Source organism: Patagioenas fasciata, chromosome 3, assembly GCF_037038585.1.
Source record: "Patagioenas fasciata isolate bPatFas1 chromosome 3, bPatFas1.hap1, whole genome shotgun sequence".
Classification (NCBI taxonomy): Eukaryota; Metazoa; Chordata; class Aves; order Columbiformes; family Columbidae; genus Patagioenas; species Patagioenas fasciata.
This window is the reverse complement of record NC_092522.1, coordinates 76,973,369-77,001,151: the sequence shown is the minus strand read 5'-3', so window position 1 is coordinate 77,001,151 and position 27,783 is coordinate 76,973,369. Positions and strand designations below refer to the sequence as shown.

Genomic DNA, 27,783 nt, shown 5'->3' with positions numbered 1-27,783 from the left:
ATAGTACTGACAGCATGCACGTAGTCAAGCATTTAGCTCTCCTTTTGTGGACTATTGCTGCAACACACTGAAGGTGTTAGGGGCTGAGCTGTAAGGAAATGGAACTCCAGAGATTTCAGATCTGAGAGTCCTCTAATTGAAGACAGTATCTTCATGCAAGACAGGCTAAGGAAAACTCGCATTACCCAACAGTTATTATTCTTCCGTTGTTCCCAGCAATAATAAAAGCTGACGCAATATATAAGGTTGCCTTACAAAAGGCAAATACATTTAATAGTGTATATACAAATTAACTGTTTGATAATGCTATACAAGGCAGGAATGTCTTTAAAGAAACCCTGAGCAAAAAGGAGGATGTAATTTTTGCTTTTACACTTATTGCAGCACTATTTCTGGTATTTGTTTGCTATATCAATGAATAAAGGAATACGTTAAAAACAGATGTTGAAATAAAACTGGGCATTCTTTCCATTTGCAGCTTATTTAAAAATGTAGAGAAAAGAGTTCTGCCCCATCAGCTTCAAAAATAGATGTTTAACACGGTAGAGAACAAGCCGAGCCTGAGTTACCCAAGACAACTAATTCCTTTAGCAGAAAGAGTGTCTTCTGTCATCAGAAAGAGCCATCTGGAAGACTGTTGACTCCCTGCCAAGAACAACCCTTTAACAACTGCTTGTCGTGCACTTTAAGTAATAACATTCATAACGGCACAACCTGGAGTGTTGGTAAAGGTCCTACTGGAGGAGCAACGTATTCCTCCTCCCTCAGTAACCGCAAAAGGATGTTCTTCTTATTCTTCGGCCAGTTATAAATGTGAGTGTTCTGCAGCCAGGTAGGCACGTGTTCCTGAAAAGCAAGGAAATATAAAAGCAAAATCCCATAAGTCCTCCTGAGTCTGTACCAGAACCTTGCAGATTCCATCAGAGCCTGCCAAGCAAGATTTCATGTTGTCTGTTCTAGGCACTTCCCGTAACAACAAGAAATTTTAATTTGGCTTCAAAATTGTGTTTGGGTTCCTAAATAAATGAACTTGGTGTGATCTCACAGCTTGCCTGTCTCTCTTTCATTTCTGCCATCACATTGGCTAATTTCACCACGTTTCAAAGGGAGTCTGCTCTCAGTGGCAGACGTCTAAAGGCTTGTGAGAGTAAACACTGAGAAAGGAGACATCTCAGTGCCCCTACCAGGGGAAGGCTGGCACCTTAGTAGCGGCTGAGGGATCCACACAACATGTTTAACCTTGTGATGAGAATCAATTGGGAAAGAGCAGGACCCCAGGGGAGCATTTTTCATCCTGGCAGCCTTCTCCCCACTCCCCTTGCTCCATCCTTCAGCAAGCATGGTGTCCTCTGACCTCCTCCTGAGCAGGAGGTTGAGGCCAGTGCTGAGCTTGAGCAGAAGCTAATGCATCTTCAGATTAGTAGGGTCAAACCTCCACCACTGCTTGCATCCTGGGAAAGATGCAGCCTTCACAGGGGTTGGCTAATGCCCATTAACCTAATGAAAATGGGACCACCATGGCCCTGGACAGTGACAGTGGGCTGACGGAGAGGAACCTGCTCAGACCTCATGTTCCCAAGTCTCCACAGCGTTGGGAGGTTTACAAATGGACAGACTGGATGTGAAGGGGTGAAGAACTATTATCATACCACTAATTAAAAGAAGGTCGAAGAACCTTGACCAAAACCAGCTCATGTCCACTGCAGAGATGGAGATTTCTTTTTGGAGAGCTGATGTTGGAGACACCAAAACAGCAGGTAAGCAACATGAGCAGTCAAAACATCCATCACTTGCTCCCCGGACCTCTTATTTAGCTGGGCACTATTTTCCCAAGGTGGCCCCTGTTAGGAGCAGCACAGTTGCTGTCAAGCCGGTGGAGCTAATTCCATGAGGAGAGAGCAAAAAGCTGCTGGCGTGGACCACGTCTGGTGCCTGGCCAGGGGATGCCCTGGCCTGGGCAGTACTTGTCCTGCCTGCCAGCAAACAACCTAGCTGCAGTCCAAACCTTTCATGCCAAGCCTCATGCTTCTCAAATTGTCTGTTGTTGCCTTGGCCTGTATGGCTGTAGGAGCAAGGCTGCATCATTTCCATTGCTGGGGGAGAGCTTTGTGTTAATAGATGCAACCACTTTGTTAGATCTATAGCATTTATGTATAAGTCACACAGGCACCTACAGACCCATTAGTCTGGCCTCACCTGGGCTTCTGAGCAAGCAGCTTGGTGAGTGGCAGAAGTATCTATCAAACCTGGCCCTCCTCTTTCTCCAGTGGCTGAGAAAGTGTAGGCTGTGGTCAGTGGTCTCCCCAAAGTGGAGGTTTTAAAATGTTCCTTTTCCAGGTGAACGCCCCACTGCCCAGCAGATCTGCAGCATTTTCTTTGGCAGAAGCACGAATAAGTTTTCTTATCTCTGCCTGCAAGTCTCTTTTTGCATAGGAATGGATTTTAATCTTTGTGAGCTTTACTCCTTTGACAAAGCTGTTTGAAATGGGCCAAGAGATTCAAATGCTATTGGGAGAAAGATAACTATGTTTGCATGCACGTGCACACCCTTATTGCGTAAAATTTGTTTCTTTACTAAATCTTGTTAAGAGATATATAAGGAAATGAAATACAGCAAAGGTTTACGAAATGAGCCCACTCTCTGGTTTTGATAAGAAGCAGCCCAATTTTTTTGGAGGAAGGAAATGCAGTAGACCTAGTTGGTCTGGAATTCAGCAAAGTATTTGATATAGGTCCACATGGGAAATCATTAGTTAAGCTTGAAAAGATGGAAATTAATGTGAGAAATATATAGTAGGTAAGAAACCAGCAACTGGGGATATAATGAGAGAGGCATTATACATCCCAAGACAGGCTCTGCACCTTTCCAGATCTGCTCCTGTGACCAATTGCAGTTAATATCCTCCACGGTGAACCTGGCGCAAAAAACACCTGCACGCTAATCAACTCCGGCAATAATTTTAGCTTGAGGAAGGTGTGTAGGGGTAAGCGGTGATTGCAGTTGCTATTTTAATCCAGAAGGAGAATGGAGAAAGTGGGAGGGGGGCTTTTCTGCAACACCAGTTGTCATAGCGGGTGGGAGTGATGGGAAAATGTTTACTGCTTTTTTAATTATTAATTTTTTATTCTGCTGTGTATCTGTTATCCAAGAGGAAATTCAGAACATCCCTCCAGCTGCCTCTGCTCGGCCAGAGAGAGCCTCCACCATGGGGCAATTGTGGCTTAATGCTTTGGTCATCAGGTGACCAGATAAGGAGAACAGATTTCTGTGGACTGGCTCAATGCAAGCCTTGAACCAGCAGTACTCAGGTTTCCTTTAGCAACGTGTGATGGGATGCTGGAAATGCCAGTTCCACCTTAACTGTGTGTTGTGCTTTTCCCCCTCATTATTCAATTTCCTAATGAACACTCTTTGCATCACATAGATCCCTTCCTGTTGGAGGTCAACTAACTTTCACATTCCAGCAGTGCTTTATGATGTGCTTCAAATGAGATTAACTCATCTAATAGCCATGTCCCCAGATGAAACCTTCCAAACCTTGCTTTCCTGCTCTTTCCCACTGCCAGCTACAGTAGTAGCTGATCATGTAAAGGACAGTGTAAAAAAGCCAAAAATGAAAGTAATTTGCCTGCTAACATATTCCAATTGTACACATACTTGGCATTTTTCAGGTACCTCACTTCCTCTGACTGCCCGCACACTTCACTACTGCAAGTTGTTCAGGCTCTGGTGCTCCCCTTCCAACCATGATGTCCTCAGCTTTATTATCATTAACTGGTTAGATGAAGGTAGATGATGTACTAAAGAAATATGTGGAGCAAAACTTAAGGGCAATAGAAAACGCTGATCTGCATAATGTAGATAAAAAAGGCACCTCTTGAAAAACTGAAGGGTGATAGGGACTACGGAGGATGGGCAGGAAAGCTGCCTGGAGCCTGGTGCTTTGATAGGAGCAGCTGAATAAACCAACCCTGGAAATTCCATATGGATCACTGTCTGAGAGAACCGATGCTATATGCTAAATAGTCTTCTGATACATGAAGCTCAGCCAAAATTGATGTAAGTTTATTGTTCTTGTGTCTGCCTCAAAGCCCAAAGGCAGCTATTGCGCCTGCTGGGCCACTTCTCTCTGGAACCCTTATGGTGCCAAGTGGCTGCGGGCTGTATGCTCTGTTTGCATACAGCACTCAAGAAGCCCCTAAAGTTAGGAGCAGGCCTGCCCTTTCCCGCCAAGATCAAACTGCAAAGACTGAAAATGCTGACCGGTTCTCTGCCTTTGGTCTGCCCAGCTGCCACCAGTGCCGTCTCCCAGCTTTTCACCAGTAACCACCAGGCTGAGATCATTCAGGAAGGGAGCAGAATGACAAGGAATAGCAGAGGTACTGTTCATTCCAAAGCACCTCACGTATTTTACAAACCCAGGGTTGTATTTTCAAATTTCTGAGCTTGTATTAAATCAGTGCCTAAATAAAGAATTTTGTTAAACTGAAACCCATAAGTGCAGTGGGACTTCACAGCCCTACAGTTATTGATCGTGTTGTTTAAATTTTGACTCTTGTTTAAAAATTTGGGCACCCAAAGAAATATAAAGAAACTTTCCATACTTTTCCAAAATGCAGCTCTACCTAGCAGTAACATGGAAGCTACCCAACACTGCAGATGCCATTTAGCAAGGAAAACTGAACACAAATACAATACATCCATTCTATGCTTGGGGAAGAATGCAATTTCTCAGCTATAGCTGAAGCCATTTAACTTCTCTGGCCTTGTAAAAATCCAAGAGATTAAGAATGAGGAAAAAGAGATGGAAATCTGTTGCATTTCTTATTTCTTATTCTCAAATGAATCTTCAAAAACAATAAGGAGGGTGGATGAAATTGCAAGTCCTAAAAATCCTTATAGTTTGCCTTTGATGGGCCCATCAAAGTTCAAGCAATGGCCTAATACTTTAATATTTATTATCCTCTTTATTTTTATATTCTCAACCCACCCTCTTCCAGATCCTCACTTCACAACAGTCATAAATCTCTCTCATCTCACTCATTGGCATTACATCTGGACAAAATTATAAAAGGGTTAATATAAAAAACATGCTTGCTGGATAGGTTGTCTCTCTCCATTTAAATTCTTTCAATGCTCAAGACAATTTGAGTTTTAGTTGTACATTCATCATCAGAAATACATTTATGCGCTGATTTATGTTGTGGATGAAATGTTTTTTATTTGTACGTACATAAAACTATAAAGTTCTCATGTAAAAGGTAGTTTTGGAATATTACTAGTGGGATATTAAGAACGAAGAAATTGAGGGTCTGGATTTTAAATTTCATCTGGTGTATTGTGATTAAAGTAACATGTTTAATCATGTGACAAGTACATATGCATGTATGTGTGTTACCTTTTTGGCATTTGGAAAAAGCACAGGGATGAATCTGAAGTTCATACTTCCTTGTTGTATAAACTCGATCTGCATCTAGAATAGAACAAATTGCCACATTTATTGTAACAACACATATTTTTCTTTGCATGCATCCTAATCCTATGTGTAAAAACCTTTTTCTTACATAAACTGCTTGTCTGTTAAGTGATTTGGTCTATTGCTGGTAGACTCTCTATGCTTTTGTTTGGCCACTTACTCTGATTCTTCGTTACTACAGAAAGGATACAAGAAAGATCTGTCAGCGTTCCTTGAGCATTTAGTTCTGTGGTGGGAAATAATTGTGGGTTTAGCTGCAGTTGCAATCCCATTAAATTCAGCTAGAATTGATAAAGCTTGACTGTTCGATCTCCAACAAGGGGAAAGATTTCAGCTGGAGGGCAGCTCTGTGTCCAAGCTAGGACTCAGCCTGTTCCCTATGTCTCAGCTCCGTGCCTGAGCTGGGTCCCAGCCTGTCCCCCGTGTCCTCTGACCCAGGCGTCCTGGCTGTGGTAAGGACAGCAGGGTACTGCTGAGAGCTCATCTGTTGGTGAAGCTTCTGAGAAGTCTGGCTGCAGGATCGAACTGGGGAATTAGATGGGTCATAGGCCGAAAAAGGCAGCAAACTGAGGGAAAACAGATGAGTTTCAGGGCTCTGTGGGCTCTTCTGGCCTAAATGTCCATCCCGTGTCAGACTGCAGAGATGGGTGTCTGTGACACCCACTGGTCCCCTGTCACCCTGCACACCCCAGACATCCCACTTTGCAGCTCTGGCCTTTGCAATTCCACCTTGCAATCAGCTTTGCTGCTGCCCGAAAAAGAACTCAGTTAGAGGATGGCTGAAGCAATAGGGGCCAGTTTATAGGGATGAAAATCAGGTGGTGTCAGATAAGATTGTGCTCAGGGCAATATGACAGGGCAGCAGGGGCTCAAGAAGGTGAAGGACGGAAAAGAACATCAAACAATAAAGAATATGGAGAAGTAAGATGAGCATGTTTAATAGGATTTTTCTTCCTTGAACCTCTTAGCAGATGTTAATGGGCATACGGAGCTGATGAGAGGGAGGATTAATGAATTCCAAAGGGGGGTGTTTAACTATGGGGATTAGGGAAAACAAAGCAAAGAACCTGCCATTTGGAGACAGATTTGTCTTTAGAGAAGAAGAGACAGAGTCGTCATAAAAGAGCAAAAGCATGTCCTTGCTTACCATCCTGTGGATGTATTTAGTATGTAAGCCGTGTTCATCCCTGTCCAGCTGGGATTCAGCCCCTTCCACATCCTGTTTGTATTTTGGACTGATTGCTATGATTATCATCACCGTCTTCTGTTAGGAAGAAAAGCACTTTTATGAAACTGGGATACACAGCGTGTTTGGTAGAGGCAGATCGGAAATCTGCCAGTTTGTGTTTTAAGTGATCTTTATGTTCTTGGCAAACATGAGAGGATCTCTTTCATTCTGGCAGGAAATACAGGCAAATTCATACACTCATTCTCCTCATTATTTCTCGAGATCGCATGATATAGAAAATCTAAATGTCAAGAGATGTATTAGCAGCTACCAGTTTACAGTTGGAATGCCTGTAATAAAAAGCTACTTTGTATATAGTGTCTATGTACATACACAGAAAGGCTTTATCTTCAAATTCAGACCTAAATGTTTTCCAACAGCTTATGTAAGAATGCATCTATTTAACCGTCAGTGGCCTTTTATACATAAAGGCACTAAAGGTAGTTGTCTATGGAAGCTACATCTAGGGCTATTGGCAACAGAATGACAACTTTTCTTGCTGATTTTGGCAGCGAAGTGTGCAGAGAAGTGACTGTGCAGAGAGGTGGGTTGTTACGGAGAGCCTGGGGAGGTTTAGGGGTACTCAGCGCCTCTGTCCCACCTTGCCACAGTGGGCCCAAGGCAATGTTCCTTGCCTTGCCGGGATAGCCTGGATCTTGCCTGGGACCTGTTTGATCCCAGGCCCTCACTGAGCTCTGTTTTCCACAGGGGGCCATCCTTCAAATCTAGGAAACATCTCTCCTCCTTAATGGCGGGCCAGTGAAGAGGCTCAGCAGATGAAAGCTTCCTACTTGTGTTTACCTAGGGCCTGTCTTTCATCCCCACCACATCAGGCTGTGTAAGGCTTCCACGTCTGTGGCTCATAGTCAGCCTGGCACCTAATTAACTCTTTCCTTCTGTGTAATATCAAGGGAATTTGCCCCACCACAGGGTCAAATGTGGCAAGGAGCCCTTATCCCTTACACTGACTTAACATTTACTCCAGAATTACTTTTGCTTGTGCCTGACGTGCATGTAAACACTTACAGATGTTGAGGGTTTGCAGACATGCCCAGTTGCACACATACCCCTGCTTATGTCCAAGCAGTCCCTTCTTTCTCACACATGTGAGGGTTTTGAAGTTAGAACCTGCTTCTGTAGTCAACGGAGGAAAACTAACATTTCTAGGGCGGGCAGTCAGAGGAGGGTCCTCATGTGGAGGCTGGGAATTGCTCTCTGCCCATACTGGTCTCTCCCACTGACTGTGTGAGAGTCCCATAGGAGATCTGCCAGTTTGTATTTTAAGTGATAATGATGTTCCTGGCAAAAGCAAATTCACCCTGGCTTCTAGTTTCAGTACCTCCATTACACACGATGAGCCCAAGCCCAATTTGTCCTGATGAAAGCCCCAAAAGGCACGGCTGCATTGCCACAGCAGAGGCCCCAAGCTGGCTCTGCGTGCAGCAGTACCATCCCTGCCCGGTAGTGCATTTGAACTAAGGTGTCCTGCTGGACATCATTAGGAAACGTGTGTAGTGCTGTCTCAGGTGGTTGAGCCTCCATTTTGTCATCCTGTTCCACGGAAATCTGCCCAGAGTGAGTCAGAGGACCGATGGCTACCCAGGAAGGCATGAATCAAAGGAAGCCACCTCACGCTGGCATGTGTTGAGCAACAAAATCACCAGTTTGTGTCCAGCTGTGCTGGTGTAATGGAACCACTTGGCTTGATCTTAAAGGTGATGTGCACTCCCTGCTCAGCTGAACTTCAGAGGAAGGTGTTGCTGTGGGGGACTGCACTGGCAGCAACATCAATCTCTGTTTTACTGCTTAGATAGATACAACGTGATGAGAGCAAATCTATCATTTGACTAACAGTAACAATTTCCAGTTTACATTTAGGATGGTTTATCCAGAAGAACCCTTCAGTGTTTTAGATAGCAACATAAAAGCTACAGGTGGACAGCAGGATGAACATTAGCCACTACTATGCAGCCTGGGATGAAATACAGATATTATTGTAACCAAACCGCTTAAAAACACTATTTACAAATGAGATGGAGGAACGACTTGTCCAATGGCAGCTTCAGGCTGAATCTAATGGCCAACAGTGGGATTTGGCAGGAATGCCAGGATCAGTGCTTCTTTTCTTTGGGACCATAAGATACAGAAGTGAGATTTGCCTGCTGTTCTCTCTGCAAGGCCCTTGCCATTTACATAGGGTCAGGGAGGATGATAGTACGGTCCTGAGTTTTGATTCCGCTCCTGTTGCTATTAGAATAATTCAAGCATTTTTCTCAGGTCACCTCTGCCGTGAACAAGGTTAAATTGCCTTTACATACATCACCTAGGTAGCGCTCCATCCACTTAATGATGTCAATACCTCGTACTGTGTCCTCAAATATATCAATCTGCAAGAGAATGAAAGTCTGTGGTGAGCTTCCTTTCACATTTCCTCACCATTTGGTGGCACTGAAAAGACACCTGCTTGTTTCCCTGGCTTCTAACATGCATACCTGATTCCCTTGGGAAAGAAATGTGTGTACACAACTTCTCCCCTTTCCCTGCAGCCCAGAGTCGAGCTGCATGGGCACCCCAGGCAGGCGGAGGGGGGATGCTGCAGACTCACCCCTGGGGTCCCATTCAACCGGCCACCCTGCCCTGCCAGCTCCCAACTCCAAGCCATGTTTTGCTCAATGCAAGAAGGAATAACCGCTGCTGGTGAATGTTACATATGTGGTGTTTGCAAAATGGCTTTTTTGCCTCTCTAAACACCTCATGAAGGTGGATGGCTGCCCACCTTCTCTAGCTGTATAGCTGCAAACATCCACTTTTTTCTGGCTGCAAGGGTACATACTGAGTGTCAAGTTTTAGCTTCATATTGAACTAAATTGTCAGGGTGTGTGGTGGGAAGTCAGCCAGGTCACTGATACTGGATGCAGTAACTCAGACTTCAGCGACCGCAGAGGCAGAGGACTTCATAGCAATGACTGTGACCAATGGAGCATCAACTTTGCCAAGCTTTTGATATAATAGGTGTGTTCTGCTCTCAAGTCTTTCTTTTTCCCTTTTTGAAACTAGAGAGCATATTTGTTTCCCTGCTTTGGGGCCATTTTGCTCTATTTATTATTCTGCAACAGGCTCCAAGAATTACCCATCCAGCAAAGGTGCTATTAGTGACCCTTCTTCTCCACAGCTCTATGGTGCCCAAAGCTTTCTTTTGAATTCGTCATAGTACAGAATTGCTGGAGAGAAGTGTAACTGCAGTGTCTAGAAAGAATCTTTGATTCATGAAAATAAATAAGCCTGTGCAAAGCTCCCCACTGAGTCTCATTCAGTTTAATGATAGCCACTTGCTTAAATGCTCTCCTGAATTGAAGCCAAAGAGTGAAGGTTGAGGGGTCAGATAGCATATGCACTTGAAGTAAGAAAATATGAATCAAGATTTTGATGAACACTGAATCCTGGAGCCTCTGTGGATGGTTCCCTTAGAGAGGGTCCTTATGATGAAGCAAACTCAAAGAAGTTAAATGAAAATCTGGATGGCTTATGGGATTAGGCAGTAGGACACAGACCCTTTTCAAGCCAACAATTCTAGAATCCCTTTTAAAAGTATCACAAAGCAAATGAAACCATGAGAGGGCCTGTTTCATTAAGCTGTGTGAAATACACCGATTTTAGATCATATTTTAGCAGAAAGATATCTGAAGAACCAACGATGTAATAGCGTCACAGAAAAAAAGCTGGGATGAGATGAACATGAAAATTGACCTTTTTAATATTGATATTAGAGATCAAATACAAGACAATGTTAATGGAATAGTTCACTAAACCTCATACTATTGCCCATCTGGTGTCACTAAATGAAATTTTCCAGGATCACTATTAAACCACATTTCAAAGTATAGAATTCAGTTAAAATATGAGCAAATGAAGAAGCAAATCATTTAAGTTACAACTTTTAAAGCCAATGCTAGTTCATTCTATTAGCACTTTCTTTAACCTACAAAATGCAATGATAAGCAGAAAAACATTTACATGCACAGTGTCTTGCCTCAGCTTTTTTAAAAAAAAGTCTCTTTTCTCCCCTGATTCAAAGTCATTTTCTCCGGAAGGAATACTTACAGCAGTTTGAAATCCATTTACAAGCAGGAAGTTCACAAATTTCATAACCTCCACTGCTGTGTCCACTGAATAGGTGATGAAGACCTTGCCTAGGAGAGAGTCCATATGAATATGTGATACATTGGGATGGTGAGAATTTCACAGCCCTCCTTTCCCACCACGCTGTGTTTCTACCCACCTGCGTCTATTCAGATTATTTACAAAATGGATGTGGGATAGCGCAGTGGCTTGGTGTTGAACTCATCCCCCAGCCCAGAAACATTGCTCTAGATTTAAGCTCCTGCTGCCTTGCCAGTGGCAAGTGCCCCCGTGAAAGCTGTAAGGTGTAACACCACCCTCCTGCTCACCCTGCCCTGCTGCCAGAACTGCTTTTTCCCCAGCCCTTTGGCACACGTGAGGTTGGGTCCCCAGCCAGAGCTCCTGCCATCTGCACCGGCTGCAACCAGCTCCGCTTTCCCCCAGGCATCATTAGAACTGTAGAATCATTTTTGTTTTCCAACCTCAAGACCCTCAAGATCATCAAGTCCAACTGTTAACCGAACACTGGCACTAAACCACGTCCCTAAGAACCTCATCTGTGTATCTTTTAAACACCTCCAGGGATGGTGACTCCACCACCTCCCTGGGCAGCCCGTTCCAGTGCTTGACAACCATTTCCGTGAAGAATTTTTTCCTAATATCCAATCTCCCCTGGCATAAAACTGGTCATTCAGCATTTGAAGCAAATTGGAAAGGTGAAAAAACTTGGTAAGTGGGTGCCTCATGAGCTGACCGAAAATTAAAAAAATTGTGGTTTTGAGGTGTCATCTTCTCTTATTCTATGCAACAATGATGAACCATTTCTCGATGGGACCGTGATGTGCAATGAAAAGTGGATTTTATATGACAACCAGCAACAAACAGCTCAGTGGTTGGACAGGGAAGAACCTCCAAAGCACTTCCCAAAGCCAAATTTGCACCAATAAAAGGTCACAGTCTCTGTTTTGTGGTCTGCTGCCAGTCTGATCCACTGTAGCTTTCTGAATCCCAGCAAAACCATTCCATCTGAGAAGTCTGCTCAGCAAATCGATGAGATGCACTAAAAACTGCAACACCTGCAGCTGGTCAACAGAATGGGCCCAATTCTTCCCCATGGCAACACCCATCTGCAGATCACACAACCAGTGCTTCAAAAGTTGAATGAATTGGGCTACAAGGTTTTGCCTCATGCACCATATTCACCTGACCTCTCACCAACCAACTACCACTTCTTCAAGCATCTCAACAACTTCTTGCAGGGAAAACACTGCCACAACTGGCAGGGTGCAGAAAATGCTTTCCAAGAGTTTGTTGAATCCCAAAGCATGCATTTTTATGCTACAGGAATAAACAAACTTATTTCTCATTGACAAAAATGTGTTGATTGTAGTGATTCCTACTTTGATTAATAAAGATATGTTTGAGCCTAGTTATAATGATTTAAAATTCAAGGTCCAAAACCGCAATTCCTTTTGCACTAAGCTAATAATTAAAGAATCATGGATTTGCAGGTTGGGGTAAACCATCTGGCTAATCTAATACAGCTGTGAATGTGTCACAAATGACAAAATGTTATTAGTTTTTTTTTCCTGGACACAGTTACTGATAAAGCAGGGTTTATCCAAGAGTTCTATCCGGTGTCATAACTCACTCCTACAGGCCAGAGAGGTGCAACTCCCTGGATTTGAAAGTTGATGTTTAAAATGAAGAATAAAGGAAAAATCGAAACCTCAGGAGAGACGTGGAGGGTTCATAGCAATGGTATATCTTACCTGTGAGTCAGCACAGCATTAAGAAGGAAGCCAGCTTTTCTGAAACCTAACTTGCCCATAAGAGTTGAAGGATAAAAGAGTTTCAGGGGCCGGTGGCAGAGAAAACGCCTCAGCCAGCGCCTGTGCCACCCTCAACCCTCACTGTGGGCTCCTGACCCCAAGTCCTCTCCACTCACCAGGTCAGAGAGAAACTGAGGTCAAGACTCGACATATTCGTTTGGTTTAGGACAGGCAGAAATGCTTTATTCCTAGGGCTTTGTTTGTTTTTCATCTTTTACTGTAAGCTTCAGTGTCTCCCGCCTCAAAGGGACATCCTGTTTAGCAAGAAGTCATGAAAACAATCTAAACGGTATTTATTTTTTGTCAACAAAATAAGAAGCAATTAATGCCAATATTATGTTTTCAGGATTCAAGGGGATCATTCCGTCCCACCAAACACAAATGCTCACACCCTACAGATGTGATGACACTCAGTATTTTCCTTTCTTGTCTTTGTGTCTTAATGTTGTTCCCCCTGCCTTCTCCCCACCAGAGCTTTCCCACCTAAAGTTGTCAGGCTGCGCTGTGCAATCTTGCACAGAACGAATTTGCTAACCACTTACGCAACTCCTCTGGCAAATTGCTGGTTCTCAGAGTTCCCTTGGCTGCAGGGTTACTGAGAGGTCTCGGGACGGCAGCTGGAGATGGAAAATTGTCGGACGGACAACAGCATGCTTCATCTGGGCCACATGCCTTGGGGGGAAGCTGACCATTGGGTAGGTGGTTGTATAACTGGTTTCTGTAAAGAAAAGCAAGTGAGGCTTTAAAAAATATTTATTTTCAGGTAAAATTCAGATTTTTTTTTTTCTTTTAATAACACACAAAGAACTTCATCTGCATATTGGCTAGGAAAAGTTCCTGTAGAAATGCTCAGGTCAGCATTTCTACTTAGTTATTACAACATCTTTTGAACGGATACCTTGGTGACAGTCTACCACAAAATGCGGTTTATTGCAGAAGCAACATTAGCCACAGGAATTAAAGGCACCTCATCGCTGAAGGCTCTTCGGGTTGCAAATAGCAGAAGCAAAGGCCATTTCTGTGTGAGAAATAATGCTGTACCATGGGTGTTGTTATGCACATAGAGGGGCAGGGTGGCACTTGGGTAACCTCTTCCCACTATGTAAAGGGTACCTCATGGCATCTCAGATGCTCTCAGGATGTCCTGTGCAGCACAGGAGGCACAGTGCAAGGTGGGGAGCAGGAAAAATGGGGATACAAGAGCACTCCACCTCTAGCTTTGGTGCAGCTTGGAGGGTCTCCAGGTTTGGACAAAATTCAAAGCTTTGCTTAAAGGGAACAAAGTTGATTTCTTGACCAGCAATAGCAGAACCAGCGAGGGTTTCTCATGTCAGGGATCTGTGCTCTGGACCTGGATTAGCCTTGCCTAACGTCTTCCCCATCTTAACAGACAGAGAGAATGGGATGATTTTAGGAAGCTTAGGAGTTCTTGTACTACACTTTGGCTTCACAGTTCAAGTCAATAAAAGGGGAATTTGAATCTGCTGGGTTGGATCTGTTGGGCAAGTGTGAGGTTCCTCTGAGAGCTTTTCCCCACAGAGCAGTGATGTTTAGTCAATCAAGCCCACTTCTTCTTTCTCTTTGCCTTCCTTAAATGAATGATGACAGGCTGGTCACAGCATGTTTTCTGTTGTCACATTAAGATTTGGTTTATTCATTTTGGTACAGATGTTTTCTGTTACAAAATACTCTATAGGCAAATATTACCAACATATAACTGCCATTCCTGGAATTAGCATGCAAACGCCAGCCATGCAGCCCCAGGACAGACTCTGTGTATTCTGGATTTCTTTGAGCAGAAGAAAGTACCAGGAAAAGCAACATGTACCTCATCTATGGCCACAAAAAGCTGCCCTGTGGCTAGTTTCCAGATCTTCCCAAAACCTCACCTTATCTAACAAATGTGCCAAAAATTAGGAGTCTGTTCTTAAATTGTACTACTGCAAAGGATGCCCACTGTTTCTCAGTATTTTTAAATTTTCATACAAACTCTTCAGTGCAATTATTTCTGCTGAAGTTACTGCCTTATCTTGCTGTCACAGCCCCTAACTTTTCACAGGCCAGAGCAGTGTGGTATTTCAGCCATTTGCCCTCTTTTGTCCTGTCTGTTCTCCCAGTTTTCTGCCAACACTGTGCCACTTAAGTGGACATCTTCAAACATGAATGCCTGGAAGTTTAGCATCTCTGAAAATAGTACGGCAGTTAAATAAAAATGGTCTGAATTCAGATGTCCTCAACATCTGAAGCTTTTATTTGTCTTCAGGTAGCTGAATCTGGAGAAAACCCTGCATGGGTAGTACTTTCCATCTGTTAACGACTTACTTATAAGGAGGGAGATATAACGCTTGGTAAATCAATATTTGAAAGCCGGTGAAAAAGTCCTTGATGAAAAGTGCTAAACATGTGGTATTTTATTACTACACAAAAAAAAAAAAACAAACCAAACAAGAACAACAGAGAAAAGGCTGCAAACTGCAATGTAGAGATATATATCAACGATGGATGAGATTTTCTCCCTTTTTCTCTGCACTACAGAAGAGATAAGAAAGAAATCACTGGAAGACAATGACTGAGGCATCCCAGGCTGGTTCAACGTAAAGCTGAAGGCTGCAGTGATCTGCCAAATTGACCTTTGCTCTTGAGCAGGGGATCTCTAAGGTTTCAACTGAGATATTTTTCAACCCCTCATCCCTTTAACCTTCAAACATTTATCTTCCTTAATGCCTGCCTTTCAGGGTGCGCTGTAACAACATATCGGGTATCCGGCTTTGAAGTTCTCTAGGGTAAGGTCAGGCCCCTGCTGGGTGTAGAATAGCAAATAAAGAAAACTAGCCAGCATCTCACTTGTATCCCTGTACCTTGGGCACACTAACAGCGCAAGGCTTCAGAATTATTGGTATAAAGACCACAAAATCAGATCAGAGGAGCCTCCACTGTGCACAACCCATCCCCCTGAGGCATACTTACGGGAATCGAGGAGGACCAGGGGAGGAGCACGTCCTCTGGGGTGGTCGGTCTCCAGTGCCCTTGGGAGCATGAAGGTTTGAGTAATTCGGGATGACTTGCTGTGCCGGGCGGATAACTCTCATGCAAGGTCCAGGAACAGGAGGAAGTGGTTGCGATATATGTGCAAGATGTTGGTAAGGAGCTCTGCCATCTGGGAGGGTGAGAAAATAAAGGCAGCAACTATCATTTCAGGCAATACATTTCTGCCTCGGTTTGTGTTTATTCCTTTCCAGGCATGTCCACCTTCATGTCTAGGGATACTGAGCAGTTTTGGAGGCATTTGCAAGTATCTTGGTCTGAAAGAAGCCAGATTAAGGAGTGTTTCACAGTCTGAAGTCTCCTTTTTCCCATTCCCATACAGCACAGTTCAGATCCCCACCCTGGGCTGGGCTGTTGGGACAACTGACAGTTAAACATTCAGGGCTGCTTTGTCCCTGCACTTACCATGCCTCAGTGTTTTTTGTTGGTGTATTTTTTTCTTTAATTTCTTTTTGGCAATAACTTGTGAAAATGAATCATCCCAACGTTCTCATGAAAGCAGATGCAAAATCCTGGAACAAATCAGTTTGCAACACTAAGGCTAAACAGACTGTGATTGTTGTAAATGAAAAGAGAAAAAATAATCTCTTGCTTTGTTACTTCACCCTGTATGGATTTTCTGCCTAAGTGACCTTTTAAGGCCTTGCTGCTGCTCCTGTTGCCATCCAGGAGGCTGCAGGGGAAGCCCAAAGTGACAATTTTGCCCCAGTAATTCTAAAAAATCTTACTGTTGTTGGCTATGCACACATAATGCTGTTTAATAACTAACATACAGTGGAACGGTTGGCGTAAACTGAAAGAGAAAGCAACGTAAGCTGTTTCCCAGACGAGAAAAGCTATCCTTTTTCTTTTTTTTTCAGTCTTTCTGCTTGCAGTTTTCATTAGGCAGCAGCCCTGTGCACTTTCAAACTGCTGTGCGCAGATCAAAGTCCACCCTGGCAGGGCTTATTAGCGCTGCATGATTATGGTGTTATGAGCTGGCTCTGAAAGCTGCAGTACTCAAACACTCTTTTTTTTTTTTACCCCCCTAGATTGTTTTTTAAAATCCTTTCAGCTATTTTGGGGTCATGCTTTCCTTTTTGTAGCAGCCATAAGGACTATTTTTTCTTTAAAGGGAGGAAAAAAAGAAAGAAAGAAAAAGCTTTTATGAAATGGTCTGATTATATGAGCCAATACTTAAAAAAAAAAAAAAAATCAACCCTACAATTGCAAAGATATTCCTGATGAAACTGTGAGTCGGCAACACCATATTTGCTGAGATTATTTTAGGAGAGTTTCCTGTTCCCCTTCATTAACTATATGCAAAAGGACAGGGTGAAAGAGATTGGGAAAACCAAATTGGAAGTAAATATGGTCTTCTCATGGGTTCCTCATGACCAGCTCTAGGGAAGGTGGCAGGGGTCTGGGAGATTCAGAATGGTATACAGGTTTTTAGGCCAGTTGTTCACCAGCTTCCTCTGAATCCATCTGATGCCACAGTATTTTAATGGATGCAACCACTGCCATTCAGAAGCACAGCATGGCCAAGCGTGCATGCCTGCACACACCAACGACTCTCATATATAAATATCTGAAATAATGGTCCCTGGGCACATAGCATTGCTGCAAGGATTTCTTTGACTTCAGAAGCAGTTTTGCTGTTGTATCTCAAATAGCAGGTGTCCGGAGCCAGCTTAGAGCCTACGGGCACCATTGATATTCCCCAGGAGAGGCGTGTTGCAACACATAAACTGCAGAGCTTTGTTGCGGGTTGCCACTGCCCAACAACTATCTGAAACGCAAGGAGCTGTCAGGAGGTGATTTACACTGTCCCAGTGATGTGAAAAACAGGAGTACAGTTGCCAGCTTCTTGGTCCTGACCAAATCTACTCCAGCCATCTGAGTTTATTTTATTCTTTTTGCCCTCTGGATATGGTTGAAACACTGGTGATTTTTCTAAAGAAAGCCTTTCAGAGTTCCTGCTTTAAAAGAAAATGGCCTCATTCAGTAAATGTCCTACTTCTCACGATGCCCGCGTGTGGAGGAGGTAAATAGTGAGGGGTGTTGTGCAACCAACTCTTTGTCTGCTTAAAGCTGAACTGAACGGAGAAGGTGAGAAAAGAAAACCAGAGGACGTTTTGCAGATGTTCAGCTGTAGACACTGATGAAAGTCCATCTGTAGCCCCTTCCCTATGACAAAGTCCCAAGATTGGAGGTGAAAACTAAGTCTCTGGTACTCTCACTCCTGTGTACCTAATTACAGCACATTACTGGAGTGACAGGACTTCTACACAGATGTAATATAAATGCTGTGAAGCCAACAAAAGGTTAAAAATAAAAAAAGGTTATCAGAACAGGCATACAGCTTTTTATCACCAAGCCAACCCAAAACGAGTTGGGGTCTTGTGAGTCTAATGTAATATAAATTATATTAAAACAATGATATTGCTGTTGAATGTTCAAAGCTCACTTCATAGCAGATAAAAATCTCAGAGACTGAAAAGGAATACTAATTAATAGCAGGCTGTAAGCTGCATCATAGTCTCCAAAAGCCAAAACACCCATATTGACAGAGTCACATCAGCGTTCAGTGATACAATCACCAGCAGCTGAGAGGGCTCCATTTTAAGTAATGAACTTCCATTTCAGCTGACAACAGAAAAAAAAAAAAGAGGATGATGGATGTCACGCTCTTTTCACACAGAAATAAAACACATGAGTGAGTTTGGCCATAATGCTGGGAGATACTATTTACAGAGATTAAGGGTAACCTCCCAACCTCATTCTGGCAGGAAATTCTCAACTTTGGGGATCCAAATGGGAGCAAGGAAATCTATGAAAACAACAGGAATTAAGTCAGTGTAGGAGGCTGCCGAATGACTGATACAAAGAGGAAGGAAATGACTAGAATATGAAATAACAGCAGGGAGAAGGCTGCATGTGCTCAGCGTGACCAACAAAGGCTGGTTTCTAGGCAAAATCATTAGCTTTCATTTGATGAGTGACTGTGAGATCTTCAACTTTTTATCTGGCTCAGAGTTTCTGCATCAGAGTGTGGCTGCATAAGCTGAAAATCCGGACATTTAAAATAGGCTGTGAATAGACATTTTAAAAGGTTAATAATTGCATGCTGCAAAGGAGATATGGCAGGAAAACATCAGCTTGGTGAATGATGGCTGTGATACCCTGGAAAGCCTCCCATGGGATGAGCAGCGCTACTCACACGGGCCCTGGGGGTGCTGCTCTGCCGGGCAACGGTGCCCAAAGCAGCCGTGAGCTTGCGAGGAGGTGTTGGGATGGGGCGAGTGGTGGCACATCGGGCACTGCTGATGCTTGGGTCCAAAAAACTCCCTGGAGATCAGTGGTCCTGGCAGGTCCTGGGGGTTCAGCATGGACACCAGCGGTAAGGGGGGCTCCAGGTGCCTGAGGCCCATTACATCTCGTGACTGGGAGTTGTAGCCCATGTCCACGGTCCCCAGCTCTGCTGGGAGTCTGTTTCCTGAAGGTTGCCATGACTGTGAACTCCCTTGGCTGCTCTCCTCCAGCGAGTCAGACAAGCTCTGCTCTGATTTACTGGAGTTGTGCCCGGTGTCAGCTGGAAGCTGTGATCTTGGCTGCACGCCTGGTGTGTCCATAGCTATAAGATGTATCCTGGAGGGAACCGCTCCAGCTGTTGATTCACCAGAACAACAGAAATGTCCATCTCCATCAGGATCGGTATATTTTGACCACAAACTGCTGTCCGGCTCCATAGCTGGTGCCAACTGATGACATTCTGGTTGTCTGTGGAGGCATGATGCATTGGTCGCAGGCTGAGGCGTTCGAGCGATACATGGTCTCTGGGACTCCTCATCTTCTAGATCCTCTCCAGAAGGCTGCGAAGCCTTTTCCAAGACATGTTCGGGAAATGGGGACCATGGCATGGATTCATCTACTTCTACTGGTATACTTTGACCCAGAAAAGTGCCTGAAAAAGTGAGAGAAGAAACACTGTAGATGGACAGCCATACAGAAGAATGCCTGTCATCAGTTGTCACTCAATGACTGTGAGCTGGGATATTGAAGAATGATATGTATTCTTTATATTCTTTATAGATATAAATATATATTTTTAAAGACAGGCAATAAACAGCAAGAAAGGTCTGGCTGAATTTTGGCAAAGCAAGAAAGTAAACATTTAGCTGGAGTGTGGCTAGCACAGACTTACAATTTGGACTAACCTGATGCAGAGGCCATGTCCAAGTTTTCTAGTTGTACCGGAAGCAAGAGTCAGCTGCCTTACTGAAAGGCCAGGATTTTTCAGCAAACTGGAAAACAAGAGAAAGTACATTTGTGAACATGGTACAGTTTCACACAGGGAATAATTCCAAAATAACTGTATCTCAGAGACTGGAAAATAAATACTTGTTTAGAGTTCTGGAAATCACATTGCGCAAAACAGACGTTCTAATGGGATTTTTGGAGCTTCCTGTTCCTGCTGAGACTGGAGGGGGGAAAAGCACAGGAGCGGTGCCTCAGAGGTAATTTCTGCACCTCACAAAAGAGCAGTCTGCTTAGATTTGGAGGTTTGGGTCAGGCGTGTTCCAGAGAATACAATCACTTGCAATTATTTTAGTCTGGACCTTCTAATAATAGCCTCACACTGATGCCTCGGATCTAAACTTCACCACACACTTAGCTGAGTAATTTCAGCGCCAAAGCTTGTTTCCAAGTGTTGCTGCTTATTTTATCAAACCACTTCAGCCAGTCTATTATGACATGGCTGTTGTTATTTCAAATTATTGAAAATTAAAAGACAATTCAGAGGCGTTAGTTACTGTTTGGATTTTTTATTCCCCCTTCCTTTGGAATTGGCTTGGGCCCAAACATCAGCTCCTTTGGGGGTGCTGTCAGTAAATTGGGTCCAGCCAAGCGATCTCTGATGATGGACACCTCTGCTCCACCTTCACTCAGAATGACAACAGCAGTGATGGGTGAACTCTGAGCGGGCTTCAGGAAGTGCAGCCATTGCATCCTCTTGTACAGTGGAGCAAGATTAGCTTGCTCCCAGCAAATCTTTTACTGCAGAGTATAGAGAAACAAGCCTGGTGCTCACCATTTCCCAAACCGTTTTCCTTCTATCACACTGGAGAAGCTAAAATCCCAAGTAGGAGACTTATCAGAGAAGAAACACTCAAGCAACAGGAATGACAACAGAATCTGGCTTGAAAGCCTGGTAAAGAAAGTCAAAAATCACAACATGTTTGAGGCGCTTTTAGTGATCCAAGGATTTTTCCCAACTTCAGTCACAGTGTCTTGAACATAAAGGTCAAATGAAGAACATATTCAAATGCCACAGTATTAAAAACAGTTGAACAGGATCACAGAGAGGGATAAGACAGTATCCCAACCTTTACCCTGGCCCCGCAGTGATTCTGTAATAGCAAATGGGGAGCCCTGTGCTATAGGGCTTTGCATTCATGTTGATCAGATCAGATGATGTTTATTTCCCCCTGAAAGTACCTCTGGCATAGAAAATTCTGGGTGTAACATTTGCTGGGAAACAGGATAAAAACTCTGCTTTGCTGCTGGGCTGCAATGTAACTATTCCTCCTCTGTGTAACTTAAAACCCATCTATGCAGAAGATTTACCATATATTCGTACATATCCTGTGTTACAATAAGCATGTCCACAGAGAGAGTTATCGTGGGATAATTACAGTGGGATAATTACGCTGGTAAATATTCCCATGTGGGCAAGTCCTCAGAGCAGCTATTAGTTGCACCAACCCAGGGAAGACGCTGCTGCTCTGACAGCGGCAGCCCCTGCGTGAGGGTGCTGGGGCTGGTGCCAAACCAGCTCCTTCCCCTACTGGCACCCAGGCTTGAAATCCTGACGGCCAGCCCACCACCATCACACATCTCTCTCTCTCCCTGCCATTTGCATCCCTTTTCCTTGAGGCCACTTCACTAATGCTGGCCCTGCTCGCTGAGTCACGGTTCTCTGAAAGGCATAACTGCAGTGATGGGAGAGGGAAAACCTCGAGCTCTCATAATCAGCACAGGACCGTAACGAGGACTTGTGCTGCACTGTGGCGAAACGTTCTTTCCCTGGAACCTTTGATCAGGTGGCAGTTTGAATGGTGACTGCCCTGTGGTGGTGACTCACCAGGACAGCACAGTGCAAGGTCAGATTTCCAGGAATCAGGGTGTGAAGCTGCTGAGTGGTCCCCTGCCAGACTTAGAGAAGCGCCTGTGAAGATTAAGTGCCAAACTCCCCGGAATGTACCTGCCTTTTGCTCATCTCAACAGCTTTGTAAATGTGACCCTTGCATCTGACCTCGAAGTGCCCACTCAGAAATGCTTCGACTTGTGGATATCTGTCCATTTGCTTATAAGTTGAATGACACGCACTTGAGCAGCACAAATCATATTGCAAAACTCTTATTCCCCATACTGAGCATCTCAACTGATCTGGTTCCTTGTGCAGAATTCACCCTGGTGTTCACAAAGCACAAGCTCAGCTATGGGGTGCAGGGTACAGTTCCACCTCTTTAGCCACACATCCAATTGGCTTTTCAGAAATAAATTTGCAATGCCTCATGCACTAAGATGCTTCCTTGATAGTCTCTGAAGTAGTCAAAATGCTAGAAAACACTTTGAATCCAGATCCTTTATATTCAACAGCCTTAAGTTTAGCACCATGACAAGAAGAACAGGTTTCTCTTGAGAAAGTGAGAACTCAGTCCAGAGCTCAGTGAAGTAAATGTGAATATCTCTATTTACTTCAGTAAGTTTTGGATCAGGTATCAGATAGGATTTAAAAGTTACTAAATTCCTTTGGAGGCTACAACCTCCATTTTTTTTTTTTAAATTTAGTTCCATTGCTGGCTATTTGTGAAACACATCATGCATAGACTGTGTGAACCTAATGAAAGGCACAACACAGGCAGAAAAAAATCAGACTTGTTTTCTTCAAGTTTGTTATTTAGTGTATTTGCTCTGCCTTTTGGAGGGGGGATATTAAGATTTTATTAAACTGTATTGCAAATGATCAGCTACCAAGCTCTTCAAGTGGCTTACCTCAGAATAGTTAAAAATGTCTTTCCTATTAGTTTATCCCTCTGAAAGGACAAACTCCTCTTTATCTCTGAAATCAACTTAGTATTTAAATGACAGCCTTATTTCCTTTCTGTGTAACATGAGCTAAACATTATGAAAGTTGTTCCAAATATCTGAGTAAAAATAATTTGGTCAGACAGAAGAGAGACCTGATTCCATCGCTTGTGTTTTTACCTGCCAAAGCTTCTAGTCTTTTTAAATAGGATTTTGCTTAGGAAAGCTGCGCAGCCAAAGCTGAGCTTTGATACCCGCACACAGCCCCTGCTCCTGCAGGGCCAATGGCTTTGGTGTTAAAAACAGACACATCATTAGAAAGGAGGAAAAGTGACTTAATCCTCCTCCTCCCTCAGTAGCTCTGGTTGAAGAGAGGAGCTGTTACAATGGTAGAGCTCTGTCTGCAGGGATGGCCTCCAGGATAAACTAACCCCAGGACATGCTCAAGACTTTTTGAGCAATGCTGCCAATGCTATGTGGATGGGAATTCCCGAGAGAAATCCCCACATTGCTGGAAATTTTACGGATGATTCAGAAACGTCCTCCTCCAACAGCAGCGCTTCAGGATGTTGTTTCTGCTTTGCTGAAGATCCTTGGCTGTTGGAAAAAGACCCAGTATTGAGCCCATTATCCTAGTATTTTATGGTGCCTCATGCTGCAGAGTTTCATTAGGTTTCCTTTGACTTTTCTAGTTATCTTAGCCTGCATAGGACAGAAAAATTACTTGCTAAGGTCTCCCGTGATGAACAGTTAGGGTAAAGGAATGCTTCAGCATATTGAAATATCCTCAGAAACCTGTAGCCTGATCCCTTTTCTGGCACAGAGACTGATGGAGAGTGCGGATTGTGCCCAGTCTCATTTCCAAAGACACTGCAGCTTCAAGTCAGATCATGGTATTGCCAGAAAACTTTGAGCATTTAATATCCCCCTTGCACCTATGACTATGCAGGAGATTACTGAAAACCAGCTGTAGCCATTGCATTTGTTCCTGCTTGTAATAAAGTGAAGAGGCCCTTTAGGAAGGGACAGAGTAGCCAGGCCTGGACTGCTCTCAAAAATGTTGAGGGAACTCCTTAAACCACCCTTTCTCCTTCTCTTCCTTCCTCTGCTCATACACCCAGTTCTGTATTGTGCATTAATTCAGCAAATAACCTTCCCAGGTGGTTGCTCAGTGACCCAAGCTCCCTCGTGGGCTTTCCCACACCTGGAGAGGTTCTTCCACCACTCCTGCCAGGGGCTGGGAGGGAGCCTGCCCAGCCCTCCTGCTCCCGCAGGCCGCTGCCGGTGATGGCTGCTCCCGGGAAGCTCCAAGAGAGCATAAATGAAAGGGAACAAATTCTTCTGCAGTTCGGTACAGATGGGCCTGAGCACCCAAGTTTGAAGCAAGGGCTAAACTCCCCTAAAAAATATCTGATGGAGGCAAGTGGCTGGCCGGGGAGGGGAAGAGTGTTGGGCTCGGGCTCATCTGTGTAGCTTCCTTGCGCCTGATTGCAAAATCCATCAGGTATTTCATCTGTTTCCCAGCATGAAGACTTGTCAGGATGCACTGTCCCAAGACACGCACTAACCATCTATCTGCTTTTGATTAGAAAACTTCTGTCATGAAGAAGCAGAAGACAGACTCTACAACACGAGCATAGCGGCGCTCCCCGTCACTTCCAGAGGGGGAGAAAATATCTTTGCTCTTTTGATCAAAGTTATATTTTTCTACGTTGTTAAAAAACAAAATATTAGGTTGAGAAAGAAACCTCACCTTCCTTTGTACACAACACACAAAGGAAAGGTTTTTTTATTCACCAGTCATGACATTTCTGAAATGGCATGGATATAGCTCAAGGCAAAGCTGACATCACAAAGGGTGGGGATGGACAGGAATTTCTTGATTTCCAAAGAATTCCTGTGTGTTTTGGCTGAATCCTTTAAGCTCCCTGGTGCTGCAGGATGGGAGTAAGTGGATGCAGAATTTGCAAGCTGCCGTGAGGATGCTCACATTGAGATTGCAGCAAATGCTGTTGCCATGGGGTCAACTAAGCAGTAAGTGTGTAAGTACACTTGCCTTAAGTGTAGCTTTCTCTACAGAAACACTAGACACATCTTCCCTCAAAAAAATCCAGACACAAATCCTTTTAGGAAGAGCAAGTGCAAATGTGGGAACTGTTTGGGGTCTATAACCTAAATAAACACAGCCAAGGAAATCCAAGCTCCAGTTTCACACTTCACCATGAAGAATTTCGGCTGCTGTCATCATGGACGGTTACCTTCTCCCTTGGGTACCCTCCACAGCAAAAACTAAGGCAATGTGTCACGTTCCTAGCCCAGATTTTAAGCCCTCTAGAGAAGGTAATGTTTATTTTTACGACTTCTGGAAAAAAGTAAAAAAGGAATACAAAAACAACATTCCTCTTCCACACCGACTATGTGGTTGCTCTTACATGTTTTCTGCAGCCATAGCGTGAAAGTCTGCAAACACCAGGAGAACAGAAGAACGTATTTCCAATCCTTCCTGCATGGCAAACATCATGTTCCCTTTTGCATCACTAATGTTACTTTACTGGGCAATCCATGGTGCAAAAGCTAGCGTAGACCTGATATTTTTGCCTCTTTAGTGTAGACTTTGATATGCACTCAATAAGAACACCAGGCATTCCTATTCCTATTCCTATTCCTATTCCTATTCCTATTCCTATTCCTATTCCTATTCCTAGGCATTAGAAGTACAGTAGAATTTCAACCCCCTCAATCGGGATTTGAACATGTATCTCACATACAGGCAGCATTCCCTGCCAGTTTTATAGTATTTGTGAAATGTGAAAATGTTTGTAATGATCTTGAGTATTCTTAAAAATGTGTTTGCCTTCCAGAGATTACTTCCCATGCATTTCTGATGCTGATAAAACTCCCACAGGCACTGAATAACCCCAAAACTGGGATATCCCATGGCCCTGGAACATTTAAAAATCCTGGCACAAAATTTGGGCTAGTTGAATGAGGTTGGATGGGGGGATCACCCAGAACAGCATAAATCTCCCCGGTCCGCTTTCCCATAGCTTTGTGCCTTATGTCGGAGCCTCCGGTTCCTAATAAGGGATAACCTCTGGTATTTCATGGGGCTGACGTATCCCTCATCCCTAACGAATCTGCTCGCTCTGCAGCATGAGGGCTGCGGGGTGCGTGGGTGGTGGGAGGGCGCGGGGAAACCTGGGGGACCTGACGTGTTTCCCTCAGCTGACGTGAGAACAGCCTCGCTCACTTGTTTTCATGAAATGTGCAGAAATGTGTGTAACTTTCAGACATGTACCCTCTGCCCAACTTCAAAAGCCACCGATGGGGGTGGAGGGCACTGACAAACACAAACACCATAATTGCACGTGTTTTGTTTCCTGCCTTAGAAAGACAAAAAGAAAACCCAATCCCATTGAGAAAAAAAAAAAAGAAAAAAAATTACAGCATGCTTCAAAACATTGCCGGTGCTCAGTAAGAGCAAGCCCGGTCTCAGAGGCTGACGGCATGGCAGGCAGCAGCACAATCGGCAGATGGCTTGCCAGCACCCACTGGCATTGGCAGGGGCTTTACCAGGACACCAGTCCTGCTGCCTGTACCCCCCTCACCTCCACCTTTGGCATCACCTACTGTAGGGCTCACAGCCCTGTCAGGCGATGGTGGAGCATCGCTGCCCACCCAAGATGGCACAGACGTGGCGAAGCCAGGCCTTGAACCCGCCTGGGACTTGCAGGAAATGGGGAATTCTGGTCTGGTGGCCAATTGTGGCGGTCAAGGACCAGTAAACCCAGATCTGCCATTCTTGTTGCCCAGCCAACGCTAGCCCTACAAAACCTGAATCCTAAACCAATCAGTTCTGTGTGAAGTGGGAGTGGGTTTTATACGTCTGATTTTATCCTAGTTAAAAATAAGTACGACTGGCTTGTGTCCACTGTTTCCATACCAACACTATGGAACATGGTGCAAAAGGGGTCTACGATCCTATTTTCTTCATGCTTTTCAGCCAGCTCTCCCTCACCAAGTCCATGGACCTGTGCTATGCAGCCCTGAGGCAGGAGAGGAGAGGAGAGGAGAGGAGAGGAGAGGAGAGGAGAGGAGAGGAGAGGAGAGGAGAGGAGAGGAGAGGAGAGGAGAGGAGAGGAGAGGAGAGGAGAGGAGAGGAGAGGAGAGGAGAGGAGAGGAGAGGAGAGGAGAGGAGAGGAGAGGAGAGGAGAGGAGAGGAGAGGAGAGGAGAGGAGAGGAGAGGAGGATTGTTGGCCAACAAGCCACCTTGAGCTTGCACAGCTGTGCAGGGCGGAAGCGGGATCAGGCCTGGCTGCCAGGCATTGCCAGGCAGCTACGTAAATAGGCAGGACAACATTTCGACACCAGGCGTGTCCATTTCCAGTGTTTACCCCCAAACCCTCCTGATTAAAAAAAAAACCCACAAAAAACAAACAACAAAACTGCAGTGAAACGGCTGAAACATGTTGCAACCATCTGTGAAACTCAGGCTATCATTACACGAGAGGAGGGGGGGAAAAAGAGTGAGACAGCAATTTGAGGGAAAAAAGAACCCCACCGAGGCGCAGAAGTGGGTCAACAGCTAATTACAAACAGAGACCGAGAAAGGCTGCATCTCTAACACTTCTTACCTTACAGGCGAGGGAGGTTGGTGCTGAGCTGACCAAGCAAAGTGAGAAGGCTGGTGTACCTCCTGCGCACCACGGTGCTCTCTTGGCGTGCCTGGGTCTCCTTCCTCAGCCAGGCTGGTGTGCTGGTTTGTTGTTTTTTTTTTTTCCTCTTTTTACGACACCCTCCCTGCCTCTCCCAGGTAAGCGGCAGAACTGGCTCTGCAGCAGGAAGTGGAAGAGGCATGCACGGCACAAGGCGGCGGCGGTGGGAGAGCCTCCGCGGGGGAGTGACACTTTGAAGCTTAAAACTCTCTTGAAATGCCTGTGTGTGGCTCGCTCCCTCTCTCGTAGGAAGCCAGGCTGCCTCTGCGTGAGCCCCGCAGATAAATGAATAG

The 27,783-nt window shown here is 44.5% G+C and overlaps 1 protein-coding gene across 1 annotated transcript; it reads right to left on the bottom strand.

Annotated features, from left to right (window-relative positions):
• Window positions 1-241: 241 nt before the first annotated feature.
• Window positions 242-27,582, bottom strand: TRAF3IP2 (TRAF3 interacting protein 2). Its single transcript, XM_065833634.2, has 10 exons — window positions 27,410-27,582; window positions 19,901-19,987; window positions 18,904-19,647; window positions 15,624-15,813; window positions 13,199-13,374; window positions 10,807-10,895; window positions 9,024-9,092; window positions 6,625-6,741; window positions 5,400-5,474; window positions 242-846 (listed from the first exon to the last, which is right to left on the bottom strand). Exons 2-10 carry the CDS (start codon window positions 19,914-19,916, stop codon window positions 700-702), a joined length of 1,623 nt encoding a protein of 540 aa, XP_065689706.2. The 5' UTR covers window positions 19,917-19,987; window positions 27,410-27,582; the 3' UTR covers window positions 242-699.
• Window positions 27,583-27,783: the final 201 nt, after the last annotated feature.

Excerpts from the sequence above, each read along its gene's own strand:
- TRAF3IP2 (XM_065833634.2), bottom strand. Across the intron at positions 10,896-13,198 it reads CAATTTGCCAGAGGAGTTGC|GCAAGGTCTTCATCACCTAT; the intron begins GTAAGTGGTTAG and ends ACTCTCTCCTAG. Across the intron at positions 5,475-6,624 it reads CTAAATACATCCACAGGATG|ATGCAGATCGAGTTTATACA; the intron begins GTAAGCAAGGAC and ends GTTCTATTCTAG.